The 19,155-nt window shown below is 47.0% G+C and overlaps 1 protein-coding gene across 1 annotated transcript in view; it reads right to left on the bottom strand.

Annotated features, from left to right (window-relative positions):
• BRINP2 (BMP/retinoic acid inducible neural specific 2) overlaps positions 1-19,155 on the bottom strand; it is a 93,463-nt gene that overhangs the window by 19,476 nt on the left and 54,832 nt on the right. Inside the window, exon 3 of the mRNA XM_028530808.2 lies at positions 62-252. Within this exon, the coding sequence (XP_028386609.1) occupies positions 62-252 (191 nt within the window). The remainder of the gene's footprint in view (positions 1-61; positions 253-19,155) is intronic.

A 19,155-nucleotide genomic window follows, 5' to 3' on the forward strand; every position in this document is an offset into this window, starting at 1 on the left:
CGGTGCAGGATTTTCCACGACCTGGCAACCGACTCATGCAGGATCGCGACAAGTGCCTTACCTCCAAGGGTGGCGGAAAGCAAGAAGTGAGTGCCGTACTTTTTGATCAGGTTTTCGGTGACCTGTTGCAGGTTGGGTCTCCTTCCCAGGAGGCGGATGTTCCGGATGAACTCTGGGGCAAGAGGCAATGGCAGACTGAAGAAGTCCTTCCTTTCCAGAGCCAAGTTGTTCACTTTCCAACGGGCAAACTCCCTGGAGGAAGAGTCAAGGGATAAGGAAAGTCTCCCCATGCTTTGACGCAAGAGGCATGAAGTCTGCAGTAGGTCATGTCCTTCCTCCCCTGGCACCCCCTCATCTCCTCTCAGCCGCAGCCCTCTAGGCGGAGGCCCACGCCACCTAAAAGAGGTCCTTCAGCTCCCCCTCGGCCTCTCATTCCCCGGCCGTGGGAAAGCCCTGTCTCGGCTGGCCTCTGTCACAACTTACTCTCATGACCTGCCTCATTGGAGAGCAGCTGGCAGCTCGTTCCTATGAAGGTGGCCACGGTAGCACACAGCAGGGGAAACAAGCAAGGAAAACACGGCGCCGTGGTTTGCAGAGGGGGGCGCTAGTCACAGCTGGCCCCCATGCGGATGACTCGCAGCACCTGCCTTGGCCTCGGTTACCCATCTGTACAGTCAGATTCGAGTCCAGAACAACAGCTCTCAAACGTTTTGGTGTTGGAACCCCTTCACACTCTGCAGATTGATTGAGTCCTCCATACAGGGTGGGACGAAAGCAGTTCACAGTTGTTAATATGGAAAATAATACAATAATTTAAAAAAAATAATATAAGAATAAACTCTGTGTTTTGCACACCCATGACTGTGAACCAGCTTTGCCCCACCCTGTATTTGTGTGGATTACATCTATTGATAATTGCCATTTTAGAAATTAAAACTGAGGAAAGTAGTTCACCAGTTATTTCATGTAAAGGTAACAGCAAGAAATCCATTACGTATGACATAAGTAACGTATTTTATGACAATAACTGCATGTTCTGAAACAAAACTGATTTAGCGAGAAGAGTGTCATCGCCGCATTTTTGCAAATCTCTTCAGTATCTTGCCGAGCAGGTGCACCCTTGCATTTGCCTCGGCACCCCGTCTGCTGGGATAATTGTGGGTGTTCGTCTACAGCATCACACCAAACCCAGCCAGCGTAGTTTCTCAAAGGCTAGTTCCCGTGTGCAACCGGAAACCGTGTCAATGAACTTCTCACACTCAGTTACGTTAAAATCCAGTGTTCCACACTGTACTTCGAGTAGAGCTTTCTACCCTTCATATTTTGTAACACCGCGCATTAGTCATCTGGAAAATATGGGAACACTGAGTTATTCGGATCTTCCACATTTTGACACTTTTCATTATATAACATCAAAACACTATACTCGTTAATATTACCACCGATCTCATCAGAAAAGTCTTTAAATATTGGGGAGCTGTCAAGCTCACAATGACAAATAGGAGTTCTCCGAAATTCTCATTTCTCTTTGAAAGCTTCAATTGTATCATTGGTAATAAATACTGTCAGTTGTTTTCCTTAAAGAAGCAGGATTACTACTTTCTTTCTTTTTTTTTTTTTTTTAGAAAATGTCTGCCAAACGCTAAAGTCTGAATAACCATAGTTTGTCTGTTGGTTGTTGAGAAAAAATTAGTCCCATGAAAAAAGTGGCTAGTTCAGCTCACGATGTCATCACAAAAGTACTTTTCCCTGAAGCAACATCACTCTTTAGTAGCCTCCGACATGCTTTGTGTGTGGCTCCCATCTTATCACACAGAAGATTCAAAAGACAGCCCTGGCTGGCTTGGCTCAGTGGGTTGGGTGCCAGCCTACAAACCAAGAGGTCACTGGTTCAATTCCTGGTCAGGGCACATGCCTGGGTTGCAGGCCGGGTCCCTGTGTGGATCCATGTCAGGGGCAATCGATTGATGTTTCTTTCCCTCCCTTTCTCCCTCCTTTTGCCTATCTCTAGAAATGAATTTAATTTTTTTAAAAAGATTAAAAAGATATATACTTAAGGCTCAAGATCTAATAAGATTAATAAATTTTACTGCTTCAAGGACATCCTTACATGAAACTAGCGTACATGTATGTGTGTATCTTTAGGTGCAAGCATGTAATGATGAGGAACACATGACTACAGTGTCATTTGGTGGACGGCCTTTCTTCAAACGGAGGTGCCAGAGGTTTTATTCACCATTGCTTTTGGATCTTCAGTGCCAGTATCAACATGGACACCCCCCCCAAAAAACTCAGAGGACCCACATTGTGAGAAGCCCTTTTCTGGAATACACCAAAGTGTCTTTCCAGTTCCCTCTAGAACTTTCGTCTTCATGCCTAGTTCCTCATTGAATGGTTTATATTTTAAAGGAGACCAATTTCCAAGGGGAAAATGAAATTTAAAGGACCCTATGAATTCGTAAGAAAGGATTTCCTCTTAAATTCCACTAGTGAGGACCAGCTCCGCTGCCCGAGGAAACAAAAGTCAAGTCTTCTCCACCTTGACATCCACCCCAGCTCTCCTCCCCCTTGACACCCACCCCAGCTCTCCTCCACCTTGACGCCCACCCCAGCTCTCCTCCACCTTGACACCCACCCCAGCTCTCCTGCACCTTGACACCCACCCCAGCTCTCCTCCACCTTGACACCCACTCCAGCTCTCCTCCACCTTGACACCCACCCCAGCTCTCCTGCACCTTGACACCCACCCCAGCTCTCCTGCACCTTGACACCCACCCCAGCTCTCCTCCACCTTGACACCCACCCCAGCTCTCCTCCACCTTGACACCCACCCCAGCTCTCCTCCACCTTGACACCCACCCCAGCTCTCCTCTACCTTGACACCCACCCCAGCTCTCCTCCACCTTGACATCCACCCCAGCTCTCCTCCCCCTTGACACCCACCCCAGCTCTTCTCCACCTTAACACCCACCCCAGCTCTCCTCCACCTTGACACCCACCCCAGCTCTCCTCCACCTTGACACCCACCCCAGCTCTCCTCCACCTTGACACCCACCCCAGCTCTCCTCCACCTTGACACCCACCCCAGCTCTCCTCCACCTTGACACCCACCCCAGCTCTTCTCCACCTTAACACCCACCCCAGCTCTCCTCCACCTTAACATCCACCCAGTTCTTCTCCACCTTAACATCCACCCCAGCTCTTCTCCGTGTGACTGGGCTAAGCCTTGGTCTGGCCTCCCCCCAAATCCATGAAGTGCAAAAGACAGGGCTGCAGAAGAATAAAATAATTCAAACTAAAGAAATAAAAACCCGTGCCCAGTTTGAGGTTCTAGAATCCCCACGGCTAAATCTGGAGACCAAGACAGAGAGGAGGGGCGTGTGCCAAACCTGGCCGGGAAAACCACGAAAGGGGGTGACTGGGTCTTTTCCAGTTCCTGCTGCGGGGCTTTGTGTACCTACGCAGACAAGCTCGTAGTCATACATTATCATTTATTTCCTTTGTGCAGCAAATGCTACACTTTTATCAAAGTATAGGGTATTTGTCAGAAGTGTCTTCTATCCCAAATCCCACCACCCCACGAAGAACAGTTTCTTGCTCTCATTTCTGATTGGCTGGGTGGCCAGTAAAAAGACATAGAGTAGCTTAATGGATTTAAAAAAAGACACAATTACAGACTGCCTACAAGAGACTCACTTCAGCTTTAAGGACACTTATACTGAAAGTGAAAAAATGGAAAAAAGATAGTCCATGCAAATGGACACCAAAAAAAAAAAAAAAAAAGCCAGGGAAGCTATACTTACACCAGACAAAATAGATTTTAAGCCAAAGACTAACAAGAGACAGAAAAGGGCATTATATAATAAAGATATCAATTCATTGATAAAGTATAATATTCATAAATATGTATGTACTCAACACAGGAGCAACTATATACATATATATATATATGTAGCAACTATTAATAAGTCTAAAAGGAGAAATAGCAATGCCATCATAGAAGGGGACTGCAATACCGCACTTTACACAATGAATATATCATCTAGACAGAAAATTAGCAAGGAACATTGGACTAGATGGACTAAACAGATACTTACAGAACACTCCATCCCCAAAAGCAGCAAAAATACACATTCTTCTCAAGTGCACATGGAATATTCTCCAGGAATCATTATATATCGGGGCACAAAACAAATCTTAAGATATTTAAGAAGATTGAAATCTCATCATGCATCTTTTATGACTATAGTGCTATGGAATTAGAAATTAATTACAGTAAGAAAACTGGAAAATTTACAAATTTTTGGAGATTAAGTAATATACTCCTGAACAAGCAAAGGAGAAACTGTGTGTGTGTGTGTGTGTGTGTGTGTGTATGTGTGTGAATAAATGAGGCAAATGAAAATGTAAACACAAATGCAAAAACTATGGGATGAAGCAAAAGTAGCTCTAAGAGGAAAGTTTATAGGAATAAATGCCTATGTTAAAAAAAAAGGATCTCAAGTGAGCAACCTAACTTCAAAGAACTAGAAAAGAACAAGCCCAAAGTTAGTAGAAGGAAGAGCTTGAAAAATCAACAGAATAAATCAATAAAACTAAAAGCTGGGGTTTTTGGAAAAAGAGTAGGCAAGTTGTTAGCTGAACTAACCATGAAAAAAAGAAATAAGTAATATTAGAAATGAAAGAGGAGGCATTACAACTAGTATCACACAAATACAAAGATCACAAGATACTATTATAACAATTATACACCAACAAACTGGACAACCTAGAAGAAATGTATAAATTCTTAGAAACACATACCCAGGCTGAATTATGAAGAAATAACAAATCTGAACAGACCAATTACTAGTAAGGTGATTGAATTGGTAATCAAAAATCTCCCAACAAACAAAACTCCAGGACCAAATGGCCTCCCTGGTGAATTCTACCAAAAACATAAAGAAGAATTGATAATAACGATATTTCTTAAACTATTAAAAAATAAAAATAAAAAAGAGGAGGGAGACTGCCAACTCATTTTACAAGGCCAGCATTACTTTGATACCACAACCAGACAAGGACACGAAGGAAGGAAGGAGGAAGGAAGGAAGGAAGGAAGGAAGGAAGGAAGGGAGGAAGGAAAAAGAAAAGGAAAGAAAAGGGAAGGGAAGGAAAGAAAAGGAGAGGAGAGGAGAGGAGAGGAGAGGAAAGGAAAGGAAAGGAAAGGAAAGGAAATTACAGGCCAATACCCCTGATAATATAGATGCAAAAGTTCTCAACAAAGTATCAGCAAACTGAATTCAACAGCACATTAAAAGGATCATGTGCCATGATCAAATGGGATTTATTCCAGGAATGAAAGGATGGTTTAACACCCACAAATCAATTAATGTGATATATCACATTAACAAAATTAAGGATCACATGATTATCTCAATAGAGGCAGAAAAAGCATTTGATAAAATTCAACATTTATGATTTCTATACCCAACAAAGTTGGTATAGAAAGAACACACCTCAACATAATAAAGGACATATATGACTAACCCACAGTTAACATCATACTCAGTGATGAAAAGCTGAAGGTTTTTTCTCTAAGATCAGCAATAAAACGAGTTTGGTCCCTCTCACCATTTTTATTCAATATAGTACTGGAAGTCCTGATGAGAGCAGTTTGGCAAGAAAAAGAAATAAAGTGAATCTAAATAGAAAAGGAAGAAGTAAAATTGTCTCTATTTGTAGATGACCTGATATTATATATAGAAAACTTTAAAAGACTCCACCAAAGAGCTATTAGAAGTAATAAAGAAATTCAGTAAAATTGCAGGATAAAAAAAATCTGTATATAAAAATCTGTTGCATTTCTATAAACTAGTAATGAAATGTCAAAAAAGAGAAATTAAGAAGACAATCTCATTTACAATTATATCAAAAACAATAAAATACCTAGGAATAAATTTGACCAAGGAGGTGAAAGATCTGTATACTGAAAACTATAAGACTTTGATAGCAGAAAATGAAGAAGACACAAATAAATGGAAAGATAGTTCATGCTTGTGGATTGGAAGAATCAATATTGTTAAAATGTCTACACTACCCAAAGCAATCTACAGATTCATTTCAATCTCTATAAGAATTCCAATGGCATAATTTTTCATAAAATAAAATAAAAAATCTTAAAATTTCCATGGAACCACAAAAGATTAGAATAGCCAATCTGGAGAAAGAACAACAAAATTGGATGCATCACATTTCTTGATTTCAGACTATGTTACAAAACTATAGTAATCAACACAGTATGGTCTTGGCATAAAAAACAGACACGTAGTTGAATGGAACAGAATAGAGAACCCAGGAGTAAACCCACACAAATATGGTTAATTAATTAATGACAAACAAACCAAGAATATACAATGAGGAAAGAGTAGTCCCTTCAATAAATGGTTTTAAGAAAACTGGATAACCACATGCAGAGAAAGAAATTAGACCTCTATCTTACACTGTACACAAAAATCAGCTCAAAATAGATTACAGACTCAAACTTAATGTCTGAAACCATTAAACTTGTAGAAGACAATAGAAGCTATAAACTCCTTGACATTGATCTTAGCGATAATTTATTTTTAATTTGACACCAAATCCAGCCTCCCTGCTTTGTTGTCAGCCACATCTATACTCTATTAACTAATAAAGCATTTCTAGCTTCGATTATTATCATTTGGAATTACAGCATTTAGATTGCTAGAGGGGAAAAGGAAGCTGTTCTTCCATTTTCTGTATGTTTTTTCAATGGTCAAAGCTCCTCACTAAAAGGAAAGGCCACCTTGTCATGGAGGTGACTCCCACTTTAATGAAACCTAATAAATAAAAATCAGTGGTCACATTGCTTACTCAGTCACTTCATTCAGGACCGCTGAACGACACCTCCTCAAAGAAGCTTTCCCTGATTGTCCCATCCGAAAGAGCACCCCCCCACTCCCTGTCCATCATGCTCTGCTTTGTGCATCTTCTAGCACTTACCACGGCCTGACATACTATATCTTTTCATTCTCTTTCTCTCCCACCAGAACATATGGTGCACGAGGATGGGTTTGATTCTTTCTGTCTTACTCATTGGCACTAGAACAATACTAGATGTTCAATATATTTTTGTTGAATGATTTCATGACTCATTTATTTTGTTTATTTAAAATAAAGTCATTTATGTTACGTCACAGCTTTGCACATCCTTTAGTTGTGAGCAAGTTAGCGAGAACCCGGTTTTCGAAAGTTACAGGAAGAGAATACATAGACACAACAAGGAATTAGTGACTGATCTGAAGTGAAGGTAAAGCATTATACACGTGTATGCATATCACTGAGAAAACTAGATTCGATTTATAAGACTAAGTTACAGACATAATTTTGTGCATTTTTAATACATATGTAAGTCAAGATATTTTCTCATGCTTTATCTAAACTGAGTCTGGGTCCTCTTCCACTGTCTTCAGTGAATAGGGACAACTTCTCATGGCTGTCCACAGTCCCAGTCCATGAGGACAGAGCTGTCATTCATCTCTGCTGTGCTTGACCCCCAGTGCTAGTGACCAGTGGCCCCAGCCCTCTACACAGGGTCTAACGACTTCTGTCACGCTCCTGGGGTTCTTTAAAGGTCCCCCAAAGGAGCGACAGTCTTGGAGTTTCGCACTTTTCTTTAGTCTTCGTCTTCCTTTATCCAACACCGTACTTGGAAAATCATGCATTTTACCTGAACCAAAGAGTTTTGAATGTACCTTACTTACACGAATGAAGATCTTGGGGCTCAGAAAGCTAAGCAATTTGCCTGACATCACACAACTACCAAGAGGGAAATCTGGGCTGTTAGAATCTGAAGAAACATTTGCATGCTGTTTGCCCATTTTACTTCACATTATCGTGTCCCTTGAACATTCTCTCAGCCAATAAGCAAGGCTGCTCAGCCCTGAGGAGACCAGCCCAGGGAGTCCTGCTACCCCAGACCTTGCCCAGCTGCCCCAGGGGCTGAGGGCATCAGGCTGTGGACACACCCACTGTCCACCTGCAGCACCACCAGCGCCAGTGTGCACACCAGCTGGGAAGACCTACTTCAATCCCCTTAGGTCACGGGAAAACTGAAACACGGAGGGAAGTAGTTTGCCAAAAGCAACACAACCAGTTGGTACTAGAATCAGAACAATCAGCACTGACCCTACCCCAGTGCTGTGGACGACAACTGTGATGATGGTGACAATAGCAACAGCGAGACCCAAAGAGCTAAGAAAGTCACTTGCACCTCACCCAGTAAGGTCAACAACAGACTGCTGTTTCTAGAACACTATTTTCCTGTGTAGTATGTTTTATTGCATTCTAATTTTAATGTTTACTATCTTCCAACAAAAATATTTTCGTTGCCTGGAACATTTCGTTCTTTTAATTATATATACAAAACACAAGTTTACTTATGTTTCTTTTTCTTAGATTTTATTTATTTATTTTTAGAGAGGGAAGGGGGGAAAAGAGAGAGAAACATCAATGTGTGGTTGCTGGGGGCCGTGGCCTGCAACCCAGGCATGTGCCCTGACTGGGAATCGAACCTGCGACACTTTGGTTAGCAGCCCGCACTCAATCCACTGAGCTACGCCAGCCAGGTACTTATGTTTCTAAAATGCAGTGCAACATATACACCAAAGCAAAACCTTTTCAGATTAAGGTGGTTTTGATGCATGCAGTTGCAGGAGGAGAAATTAAGCCCTAGGGCAAAAAAATCAAGTCCATACATAGGTTACCAGGGGAGGAATCAGAGATACAGCTGTTCTGGAAATTATAGCACAGAATAACTGGGAAAAATGAACGATACCATCTTAGGAAGCATTTTATGAGCAAATAAAAATTAAGAATTCACATTGAATAAATTCTTAGTCTGTGCCACGCATTCCAAGCATCTTATAGGTATCAGTGAATATAATATTTAAAACATCTCTGTAAAGGGGAAAATATAATTACCCTCATTTTATGGATGAGGAAATTGAGGCAGAAATAAGTTAATTTCCCGGAAGGCAACACCCAGGAGGTGGAGGAGCGAGAATTTTAAACACAGGCTACCTGGCTCCGTGATCCACCGCCTTTCCCCCCATGCTATACCATCTCCCCTGAGAAACTCCAAGGGGCAACGAGGATGTCGCGAGTGGAAGAGTGTATGAGTGTGCGTGTCAGGGTGGGGGTGGATTCCACAAGAAAAGGACTAGAGGCACAGGATGCAGTCGAGTCAGAATTATCCACAAGGCCTCAGCTGGCTGCGGGAAGGTTCAGGCGCTGGGGGTGCCCAGTGGTTTTTCCCTGCGACTTCCCTAAGTTTCTCCTTGCCCTTCGGAGCCCTTCAGGAAATTACAATAATGAGGGAAACCTCTGTGAATGGGTTTTGAGGCAGAAAGCGGTGGAATGGGATTACGGAATGTATTAACCTGGCTCTTGGCAGCGTCCGAAACCCTCAGAGGGCAGTGCGGAGAGCAGCAGCCTGAGCTGCTCAACGGATAGGTGTTCGCTTCCGATTCCTCATTTAGTCGTTTTCTTCAGCACTGAAATAATCTCGGCTCCTTTTTTTCCCACCTGGGAAAAGGACATTTTCTATATATCAATTAATTGGCACACATTACTTCAATGAAGCCATCGTCTTTGTTTCAATTAATACAACAAATGAATTTTCATTTCTCTTCAGCGATTTCTCTTAACATCTTCCCTCGCTGGGTGTGTTTTGCAGGGAACAGCCTGAGAAAGCACATGCTTCAAAGGCGAGGGATGCCCCCATGGCGAGTGCCTTTAGAGCAGCGAGGCCGTCCCGTGCCGGGAGCCGGAGGGCGAGCAGAGCTCCCTCATGTGGACTCTACCTGTAGAGGCTGCACGCTGAGGGGTGCTCCAGGGAACCGCTGTAACGAACAGAAGTGGGGTTCCTTTCCCGTTATAGTTTAGATTAGCCTGAAGTGAACAACGTATATTTCTGTCCAAGGCTTTGCATGCCTATACAATGATGAGTAACAACCAAAAAGAAGTTTAGGAAAGGTGTAACCCAGTTTGGAGGGTAAAATCCGATGTGTTCAATAAAAGCAGTTGTACATACATACCCTCAGAATATTTTAGCTCTAACGCAAAATCTCTGTCTACATTCTGAAGTGATTGTAGTTATCTTTGTCCCAAATTGCTTAACGTTAGTGGTCCAGATTGTCAATAAATGATGCTTCTGATGTACGTGAGGTTGGGGATTTTCCCAGAATCCAAAGGAAGCTACAGGAGGAGAGCAGAACAGCAGTGCTAAGCCTCAGGCAACAGAGCTCTGGGGGTCTTTGGGCCTGGGCCCCGGGCCGGGCCAGCTCCGGGTTTGCAGCATAAGGCGCTCCATGAGAGTACTAAGGGCCCACGGTGTTCCTCATCTGAAAAATGTAGATGAAAAGAGATGCCTCCCGTCATAGCTACTGACTGTATGGCCCCATACACCCTACAGCCCTGTATTCCTCCACGTGACCCAAGGTCGACAGGGACACTGCCAGCGGGAGTCCCCCACAAGGTACCCCCGCAGGGTCCTGGCACCCCACAGCGATGAAGATGAAAGACTCAGAAAGAGCCCAGCTGAGTCTTCCGTCCCAGGTGCCGTCTCCAGCAGCTGCCCGCTGAGACACCACTTCCCGGGCGGGGAAACTGAGAGCATTGATCCGGCCCCCACGAAGAGTCATTACCTAGGAGGCCTCCCTCCCCAGGCGGCCTTGGGGGAGAGAGTATCTAAACAACAACAACAAAAAATCCGTAGTTTCAAAACAAAAGCAAAGCTATGCAGTAATGAACCCTGCAGCCTACAGTGTGGATGGTGGTCCTGAGACCCTGACATTCCCAGTTTCTGATCGACGTATCTTCCCACCTCAGTGTGGGAAGCCCAGCCAGACCCACCTCCAGGGCCACCGAGGGGGGAATTCCGAAAGACACACTTCCTGTATCCCACGTATATGCTGCGCCCCCCAGCGGTGGCGCCCCTGCAGGCTGGACACCCGTGCAGATGTGCCCCCGAGGGCCAGGAGCCCTTTACTCCTCCTGCGTTGGACCCCGGGCAGGCTCACCGCGGAGGGAATCAGTGTTGCTTCTAGCGGAGCGAACCCTTCAGCGCGTGCTCGCACGGGCGGCATCTCTCGGAATGGGATCTGGTTCTCTGGAGGGCTGGGCGAGGTCTCAAGGCAGCCTTGGAGCCTGGGACGCCCAGCACCCAGCACCCAGCACCCATCACCCAGCATCACTTCAAAAACAACAGTGGAAAGGATGTTCCCATGGTAGGGCATAGTCCCCATCTCTGACCTATTTCCAATGACCTCTGTTGGGCGGGGGCGGGTGGGGTGGGGGACACTCCTCCAAACCTCAGGGTCTGCAGGGCCTTCAGTGCCGAACGGGTCTGAGCGTTCAAGTCTCCACCTGGTTATTTTGGTATGAACTATCTTATAAGAAAAAAAAATATGATTGGTTTTCCTTGAAAAATTAAGGAAGACACATGGCAGCCTATTGAATAAAATATTTAAGAACTTCGAAGCCAAACGGATGGATTGGCCTTAAGCCAAAGACACAGTTTTCCTGTCTTTTTTTTTCTGTGACTTTGTCTATGTTAGCGGTCAACCAGGGACCAGGGGAAAACTTCTCACACACCAGCCCGTTCTGGACACCTGCAAACGTCTTTGTTCTCGAAACCCGCCTTTCTTTCGGGGAGGTGCCTTTTCCCAAAGAACTCGCGAGACTGGCCGGTTTGATGCAGGAGTCCCAGGAGAGCCTGCTGAATTTTCCTAGAGTTCCAGACACGAAACAGCCTTTTCTTTCCTTGTTTTTCCATCAGGACACCTCACATCCAGGGCTGTGGCTCCCATCACAGGAACCAACCCACCAGGCTAAGGCGTTACTATTTTTCCTTCTTCATAGGGCTCGCATCCGTCACCTTAAAAAACTCACATGAACACAGACAGCCAGAACCAACACATACACCTTGAGGGACGTCAGTTATCTCCCCAGCGACTCGGCCGAGATGGTCTTACGGTCTCTAACGGGACGTGTGGGAGGCTGAGGGACCTGCCATGGTTTGGCTCCTGAGCAGAAGGCGAGATTTCTAGACGCATCTCGTCATCAGGAGAGTGCTGTCTCATCAACAGATGATTGTGATGCACTTGGCTATCAGAGCCTGGACCACTGCGATGAATGAGACATGATCAGTCTGAGCTATAAAAAGAAATTACAATAAACACCATAATCTATTATATTGGTGTAGAGCTTCCCTTTAGATGTTTTCAAAAATTGTACACAATTTTCACACGTGCTCAACGATGTTATCTATACAAGGGCCTTGGAAAAGAGGAAGAAGAAATATCACCACTCAATTATTAACTTTTACAAGTTAACAGAACGAGGCGACAGGGACACCGAGGAAATGGCCTGAGTCTCGGTCAGTCAGCAGTAGAGTGTGATGGGAACCCAGGCCCCATCATGAGTGATGTCCTGCCTTTGTCCAGGACTGGCACGCGAGCTCCGAGGCCACTAGACACCTGTCAGACTTCTCCAGAAGTTCTGCTGCCGTGTTTACCACGGTGGCCGGGAGACATCCTGGGGCAGGAAGGCTCCCATCCAGGAGCCACGTGGTCACATGACATCTGGACCCCGCAGCTCTGGAGCCACAGAGCAGAGTGGAGGCCAGCTCTCCCCAGATGCCCACTGCCCCGTCCCCCTCACTGTCTGGAAGAATTCAAGAAGCCTGGCATGGAGGTAATTTCACAGCCTGCTGTGTTCTCAAACAACGGCCCGTAAACAATGATTGGCCAATTTCATTCTAATCTTCCCAATTTTGCTCTAATTAAAATCAAGCTGCAGCTTTCAACAGTTTAATTAAGGCTGATTGGGAGAGACGTGGAGGGGAGACTCAAGCTTAAAGGAGAGGAAGAGACCAGTGTTTGGGGAATCTCACCCCGCCCCGCTGGGGCTCCGGGGCTCGGAGAGGGCTCGGAGAGCCGTGCGGAATACAAACAGACATTGGAACAGAGGACCGCGGGTCCGTGAGAACCGAAAGTGATTGAACAGGAGCTACGGTCTGTGTTTCCCCAGGTACAGAAACCCCAGCTCTGCCCTGCCCTCCCGACCTGCTCCCCACAGCTCCTCTGTTCAACCGTGGAAAAACGGCAGCGCTGTTCACCACTCCACACCTCCTGTTGTCCTTGTCTTTGCTCGGCAGGTGGACAGCCCGTGTTGTGCTTGTCCCCAGCACAGGTCCAAGGGCTCCCCATGATCGACTCAACTGGAAGAGAACCACCCCCCAGACGGGCAGTTCCTTCCATTCATCTACAAGTTTGTTCCCTTTGCCATGAGGCAGCCCCTCTGGGATTTGGGTGCATTTACTTTTTAGATGGGCCACTCTTCTTTGGGCTAAATCTTTTTAGTTCTTTTAATACAGTTTCCAGATCCCTAGACTCTTAGGCTCAACCTTCTCTGCTTGCAATCTAGTCAATATATTTCTTTTTAAAATGTATTTATTTATTAATATGTTTATTGATGACAGAGAGAGAAGAGAAAACATTGATCCACTGCCTCCCATACGTGTCCTGACTGGGGATCGAACTGACAACGTAGGTGTGTGCTGTCACTGAAAATAAAACCCCCCACCTTTCGGTCTACAGGACAATACCCCAACCAACTGAGCCACACTGGCCAGGGCAATATATTTCTCTTTAAAATGGCCACGGAAATTAGCCACAATTCAGTGGGTGGGTCCCGAGCCACCCAGAGCACCCTGGGATACGATATCTGGATTTCATGCATCATCACCACCACCACCATCACTACCATCATAGCGCCTCCTCCCTGAGCTCCTGTGTTGCCAGGCTTGGGATGGGACGCTCTACATGTATTTTGTAATCATCACCACAATGCTACAGAGTTCAGTGTGTCAGATTGACTCCCCATTCTCGTCTGTATCAGAACGCCCTTTGACACGTGACGTTGCCATAGGACTCACTGATATGAGTGGAGCTTGTTTCCCTCCCCCACGGGTGTTGGAGTTGGCTGTGTGACTTTGCTCTGGAGAAAGGAATGTGAACAGAAGGGGCAGGGTGGCGGTTCTGGGCCGGGACCTCGAGAGGCCCCGCAGGACTGCACTGTCTCTGCATCTGTGCACTCGCTGCGGGAGCTGCTTTCCCCAGCAGCTGCTGGGCCCTTCCCTTTCAGCCTGTGCCGCAGAATAAAACCATCACTGGGGTAAAGACCCAAGGACCCCCTTGCAGACCTGCGTCCTGAGGCACAGCTAACCAAGCCAGCCTACAGATGCGTGAGAATAGATGACTGTTGCTCTCAGCTACTGAGTCTTGGGGTTACTGTCATATGCATCATCGTGGTGGTAGTTAGCTGATACACCCCACATGCTTTAGTCCTGCATTACAGCTCAGCTGGCTGAGGCTCAGATAATTTAAGTATCTTAGTCAAGGACACTTCATTAAGTAACAACAGATGGAGATAGTCGATGATCTTCCTGATATATATACGTATTTCCTTTATTAATGCACTTGAATATTGTCTTCACTTTTTTCAAAGACGGACGTATTCTCGGCTAACAGTAATGTCATAATCAACCCCACCTCACATTTTCTTTCAACCCCAGATTTCTCTCTTCACGGCGAGTCAGGTTTCCCGTGTGTTGTATATGTGAAGTTGACATTTTGAACTTAAACTCAGGGCTTTGCATTTCGCCCTCTGCTTGCACTCTGCCCCTTGTGGCGGAGACTGGAAGGTGCTCTTTCAGCTGCTTCTATGTCCCCCCTAAGGGCACAGACACTTTCGTGTTCCAGCTTTCTCCGCAGGAAGTGTGGCCACGTGTCGGAACCAGGGTGGCTCGATAGATCTGCCAGGAAACCCTTCATGCTCTCTCTTCCCTTGTCCACCAGGACCGGGGTGGACTCTGGGGTCCCCAGAGTGACTAGGAAGCATGACTCTGTGTGCTGATTTCAGGAAGTAAACTCCTTTCGACCCTTCCACAAATTGCACCAGAATGTGACATGAGAAAAAAATTGAAAACTTTTATTAAGACTGGGGGACTGTTTGTACCTGCTTTAGCCCACTCCAACTAATACCACCTGGGTTATGTCAGTCTCACACTCCAGCCTGGCAAAAGGAGCTTCACTCTGGATTTTACTGCCGGCCTAGACGAGGGTCCCTTTCAGTTACCTGACTTGTCATCGCCTCGGAGGCCAAACATCCAGGCCCCCTTTCTCATCAGCGCAGTGGCATTCCCGTATGGGGCCTCTCTTCCTGTTTGCTTAGGCTCCGTGGGAAAGGATGCCGGTCTCGAGGCCTTGACTTGTACGCCGTGGGGTCGTGGAGTGTGAGCCGTCTCTGCGGGGAAGTCACCTGCCACTGTGCGGGATTTATTTTGCACTGTCTAGTAACAATAAAATCAATGGATAGATTAACTCAGGCTCCAGTTGGGGTGAGCAGTGTGTGGGTTTTAAGTGATAAATCTGATTGGAAATTTCAGGAGAAAGAGTTTAATAGAGTAAGGCAGCCCCATCTTTCTTTCCTCTTTATCCGCTAAATCTTCCTTCATTTTCTCTTCCGCTTCTCAAGACTGCCTATGCCATTGTTTTCTGTATGTACTCTCAAGAGAGCTGCTACAAAAAGAACATTTATCTTGAAATAAACCAAATCCGGTTGTTTTGAGTTATCACGAAAGAGTCCTATAAAGAAAGGCCTATTTTTCTGCCCATTTTACTGATGAGAAAACTGAGGCACAGGCACAAAATGACTTGTACAAGTTCATACAATTAGAAGTAGCGTAACGACAACTGAAGCCCACATAGTGTGAGTCCAGAGCCTGGAGTCTCAGCCACTTGCTGACTGCTTCACGTCAGTCAATCTCAGGACATTCTATTCCTCCTGAATGGTTAGTCCCCATCACATCCTTGTATGTGGCCAGCGTGCTCCTGGGAGCTGGGGGGACAGAGATGAGATCAGATGTGCTCTTTGCCTGAAAAGGCTCAACTGAAGAGCAAAGAGACTCAGGAAAAGAAAGGAAGGTGGGGAGGGAGGGGAAAAAAGAAAGGAGGAAGGAAGGAAATAAGATAAATAGCAGAAATGTGAAAAGATTAACGGGAAATCTTAAGTAGGAATAATTCTTAAAGGCCTCAAAAAAGACTTCCCAGAGAGGTGAGAGATTTCAATGGGGTTGCAAGCTGAGAAGGAACTCCGCTGGCGAACAAATGGAAGGGACTTTGCGGGAAGGAGGGAGAGAATGTGGACAGACACGTGGCTCTCCGCGCCGGGGCCCATCTGGAGACCGTCCCTAGGACGGGAACAGAGGAGAGGCAGGAAGAACCGGTGCAGTGTGGTGGCGCGGTCGGTGACACAGGGTCGGTGTTCACTGGACATTTGTTAAAATGGAGAAAGGGTGAATTTGGAAGGGACTTCCATTCTAACAAGATGCATTTGGGTTTGATCCTTCGGCACCAAGCGGCAAGAGAAGACTTCCGATAGGTTGGATTGGAGGAGAGGGAGAAATCCAGGTGGTAGGTGATGAGGCTGGGGGAGGAGAGAAAAGACTGGATTCCGAGAGAGAAGCCACGTGATGCACGTGGTGGGCGGGGCCGGGGAAGAGGGCGGAGTCCCCGCAGCCTGGAGGCTGCTCACACCCGGGAGCAAAGCCAAGGACAGGGAGACCCAGACAGGGTGGTGGGCAGCATGACAAGTGCCGTGTTGGCTCCAGTTTTACCGCAGAAACTAAGCCCAGAATCAAATCAAGTTGGAGGTAGATGCCATTCTTCCAGAAGCTGAGGAGAACGTTAGCACTTTTTCCCTGCATTTAACTTGAATGGAAAACCTGTGCTCTTTCACCATAAGCCCAGCGTTTATTTCCAACTTTCCTTGAAGCAGTTCTGAAGGAGGGTCCCCACTCTTCCTGAGGTGTGCCCGGGGCCCAGCGCCACCCCGGCCAGCCTCTGGGAGCAGCCCAGGACGCAGGAAGTTAGAGAAACCCGGGGAAAGGAAAAGGCCTGGGCAGGGAAGCTCCCGGATGCGGACAGCATTCTTGAGCAAGCAAGCTCTGTAGGAGCCAGAATCGGTTCAGATAGAAAAGAACTCTATGTCAAAATAAACTTCTTATTTCTCCTTTATGAAAATGAAAAGAGAGTTTGGGAAGAGAGGCAGGGCACCTTGGTGGGGGAGTGTGCGAGGAGGGGGAGGGGAGGAAAGAGCCTCGGGAGGGCAGTGAGGGCATGCGGACAGGCCTGAGCAGCGGGGAGACTGCTAACCGTCTCCAGATGTCTGAGAGGGGGCGCTGAGACTCATTCAGGAGACACAGGAGGACGCAGAGTCAGGGCCTGTAAGTGGCCTCATGGGAAGACTGTGGTTCAACATCAGGAAGACCGTTACAGTGTTTGGGGCCGTCGAGTGGCAACTGGCTCCATGCACCCGCAGGCGTGGAACTGTGCAAGCCCAGCCCACGGGCCACACCTTCCTGGGGGTTTCTACAGTGGTCGTCTGCGTGGGGTAGGAAATAGCTGATGTTCAAGCTTCCTCCTCATTCACACATTCAAGCAGCAAGCTGGGCTCGGGGCTGTCTCATCGGCCATGGCCCTGGGCTTCCTTGCTCACCCACACGCTGTCTTTGCCGCCATGGCCTCTGGTCCCCGGGCTAACCACTAAGCCTGTGGTTCCCAGATTTAGTCTCTTGACCTTCAGGCCCCCACGTGGACCCCACCCTACTCTGTGGTCACAGGAAACAAAAGAATGTGTTATCAGCCTCTATCGCCACACTCCTTCTGGCGAGTCCCATTGGGCCTGAGTTCCCCGCTGCCTGAGGCCAGCATTCTGAGACTGACTTCGCCTGCCTTTGTCTCTGCATCGTCTTTATCCCACTCACCCCCTAGAACATCCACAGGACCAGCTGAGCCAGAGGCTGGCTTCCTGCGCTGAAGTTTACCTCTGTTACTAGTAAACCAACCATGTGGCTGATGCCGAGGGATCACCAGGCGTCTCCATGCCTCTGTGGATCCAGGGGAACTCATTCCCCAAAGAGCTTTTCTTCCTGTCCCTCCTCCGTCACCAGCACGTCCCCAGGTAAGGCCCAGACTCTCCCGGCACATAGGGAAAATGAGAATTCCCCTGGCATGGGGCTGGTAATGAGGGCTCGGAGCAAGGCTGGTGCTGGCGACCTCATTTTCCCTCCCCCCAGGGCCTCCCATCCGGCCAGCGAACCTTCTTGCTCTGACTCATTCTGAGGTCCAGAGCTTGTTTGTTCCTGGCAGGCAGAGGGAGAAAGGAGGCACACTTCTGTGCTCAGGGGAGAACCTGCCCCGGAGGCAGAATCACGGCAAAACACTGCAGGCAAAGGAGCCTCTGCCAGGTTACTGCACCGTCCCCGAGCTCTGTGCCCATACCAGAGCCCTAACGCCCACACCCAAACCTGCACACCCTAAAACTGACTCAGGGGTACTGCCTTAGGTCTCTTTCACGGCTTCATCCGATCCCACCGTGTGCTGTGCACGCAGAGGGCAAGCAGGAGTGACCCAGTGGACATGTCAACCTTGTCCCTGGAAGCAACTCCCCATTTACAAAGTGGGCCAGCCAGTGGAGGTTACTTGCAACACCAAAGGTTTCTTCTGGCTTTGGGAAAAGCTCTCTGGAAATAGAAGCCACTTCCAAGTAGATATTGGTGTTTGTAGATCAGTAGCTATCCAACAAAGTCAGGGGCTAGAGACTGGCTTAGCACTGAATTTTTGTAAGCCGTTGCCAGGCAAAAAATAAGATACCACTGCATTTTTGAGGTGGCATGAAGTGTTGCACCAGTAGAGGATTCGATTGACAGAAATTCCGTTTACGGTGCACCCTATGGAAGGAAATACATTGGCGATGCAAAGCTGACACATGCAGCATTTGCTGCGGGGGAGTTGCTCCAGGGAGATTTACTTGCAGCTTCCTCCCACGGAGGGTTTCCCAGAGCCCAAGAGCAGATGGAGGGTCCGGTGGAGACGGGGGACCTTTGCACGGGATGAGCCACCCTCCGGCCCCTTGAGGCCCACCTTTGGCATCCCACCAGAGCAGGAGGGCAGAGCCCAGGTGGTTACCATGGATGGCACCATTTTCCTTGGATCCACAGGAATCCAGGTTCGGATTATTGACTTCATT

The sequence above is a fragment of the Phyllostomus discolor genome, chromosome 14 (genome assembly GCF_004126475.2).
Source record: "Phyllostomus discolor isolate MPI-MPIP mPhyDis1 chromosome 14, mPhyDis1.pri.v3, whole genome shotgun sequence".
NCBI classification, from domain to species: domain Eukaryota; kingdom Metazoa; phylum Chordata; class Mammalia; order Chiroptera; family Phyllostomidae; genus Phyllostomus; species Phyllostomus discolor.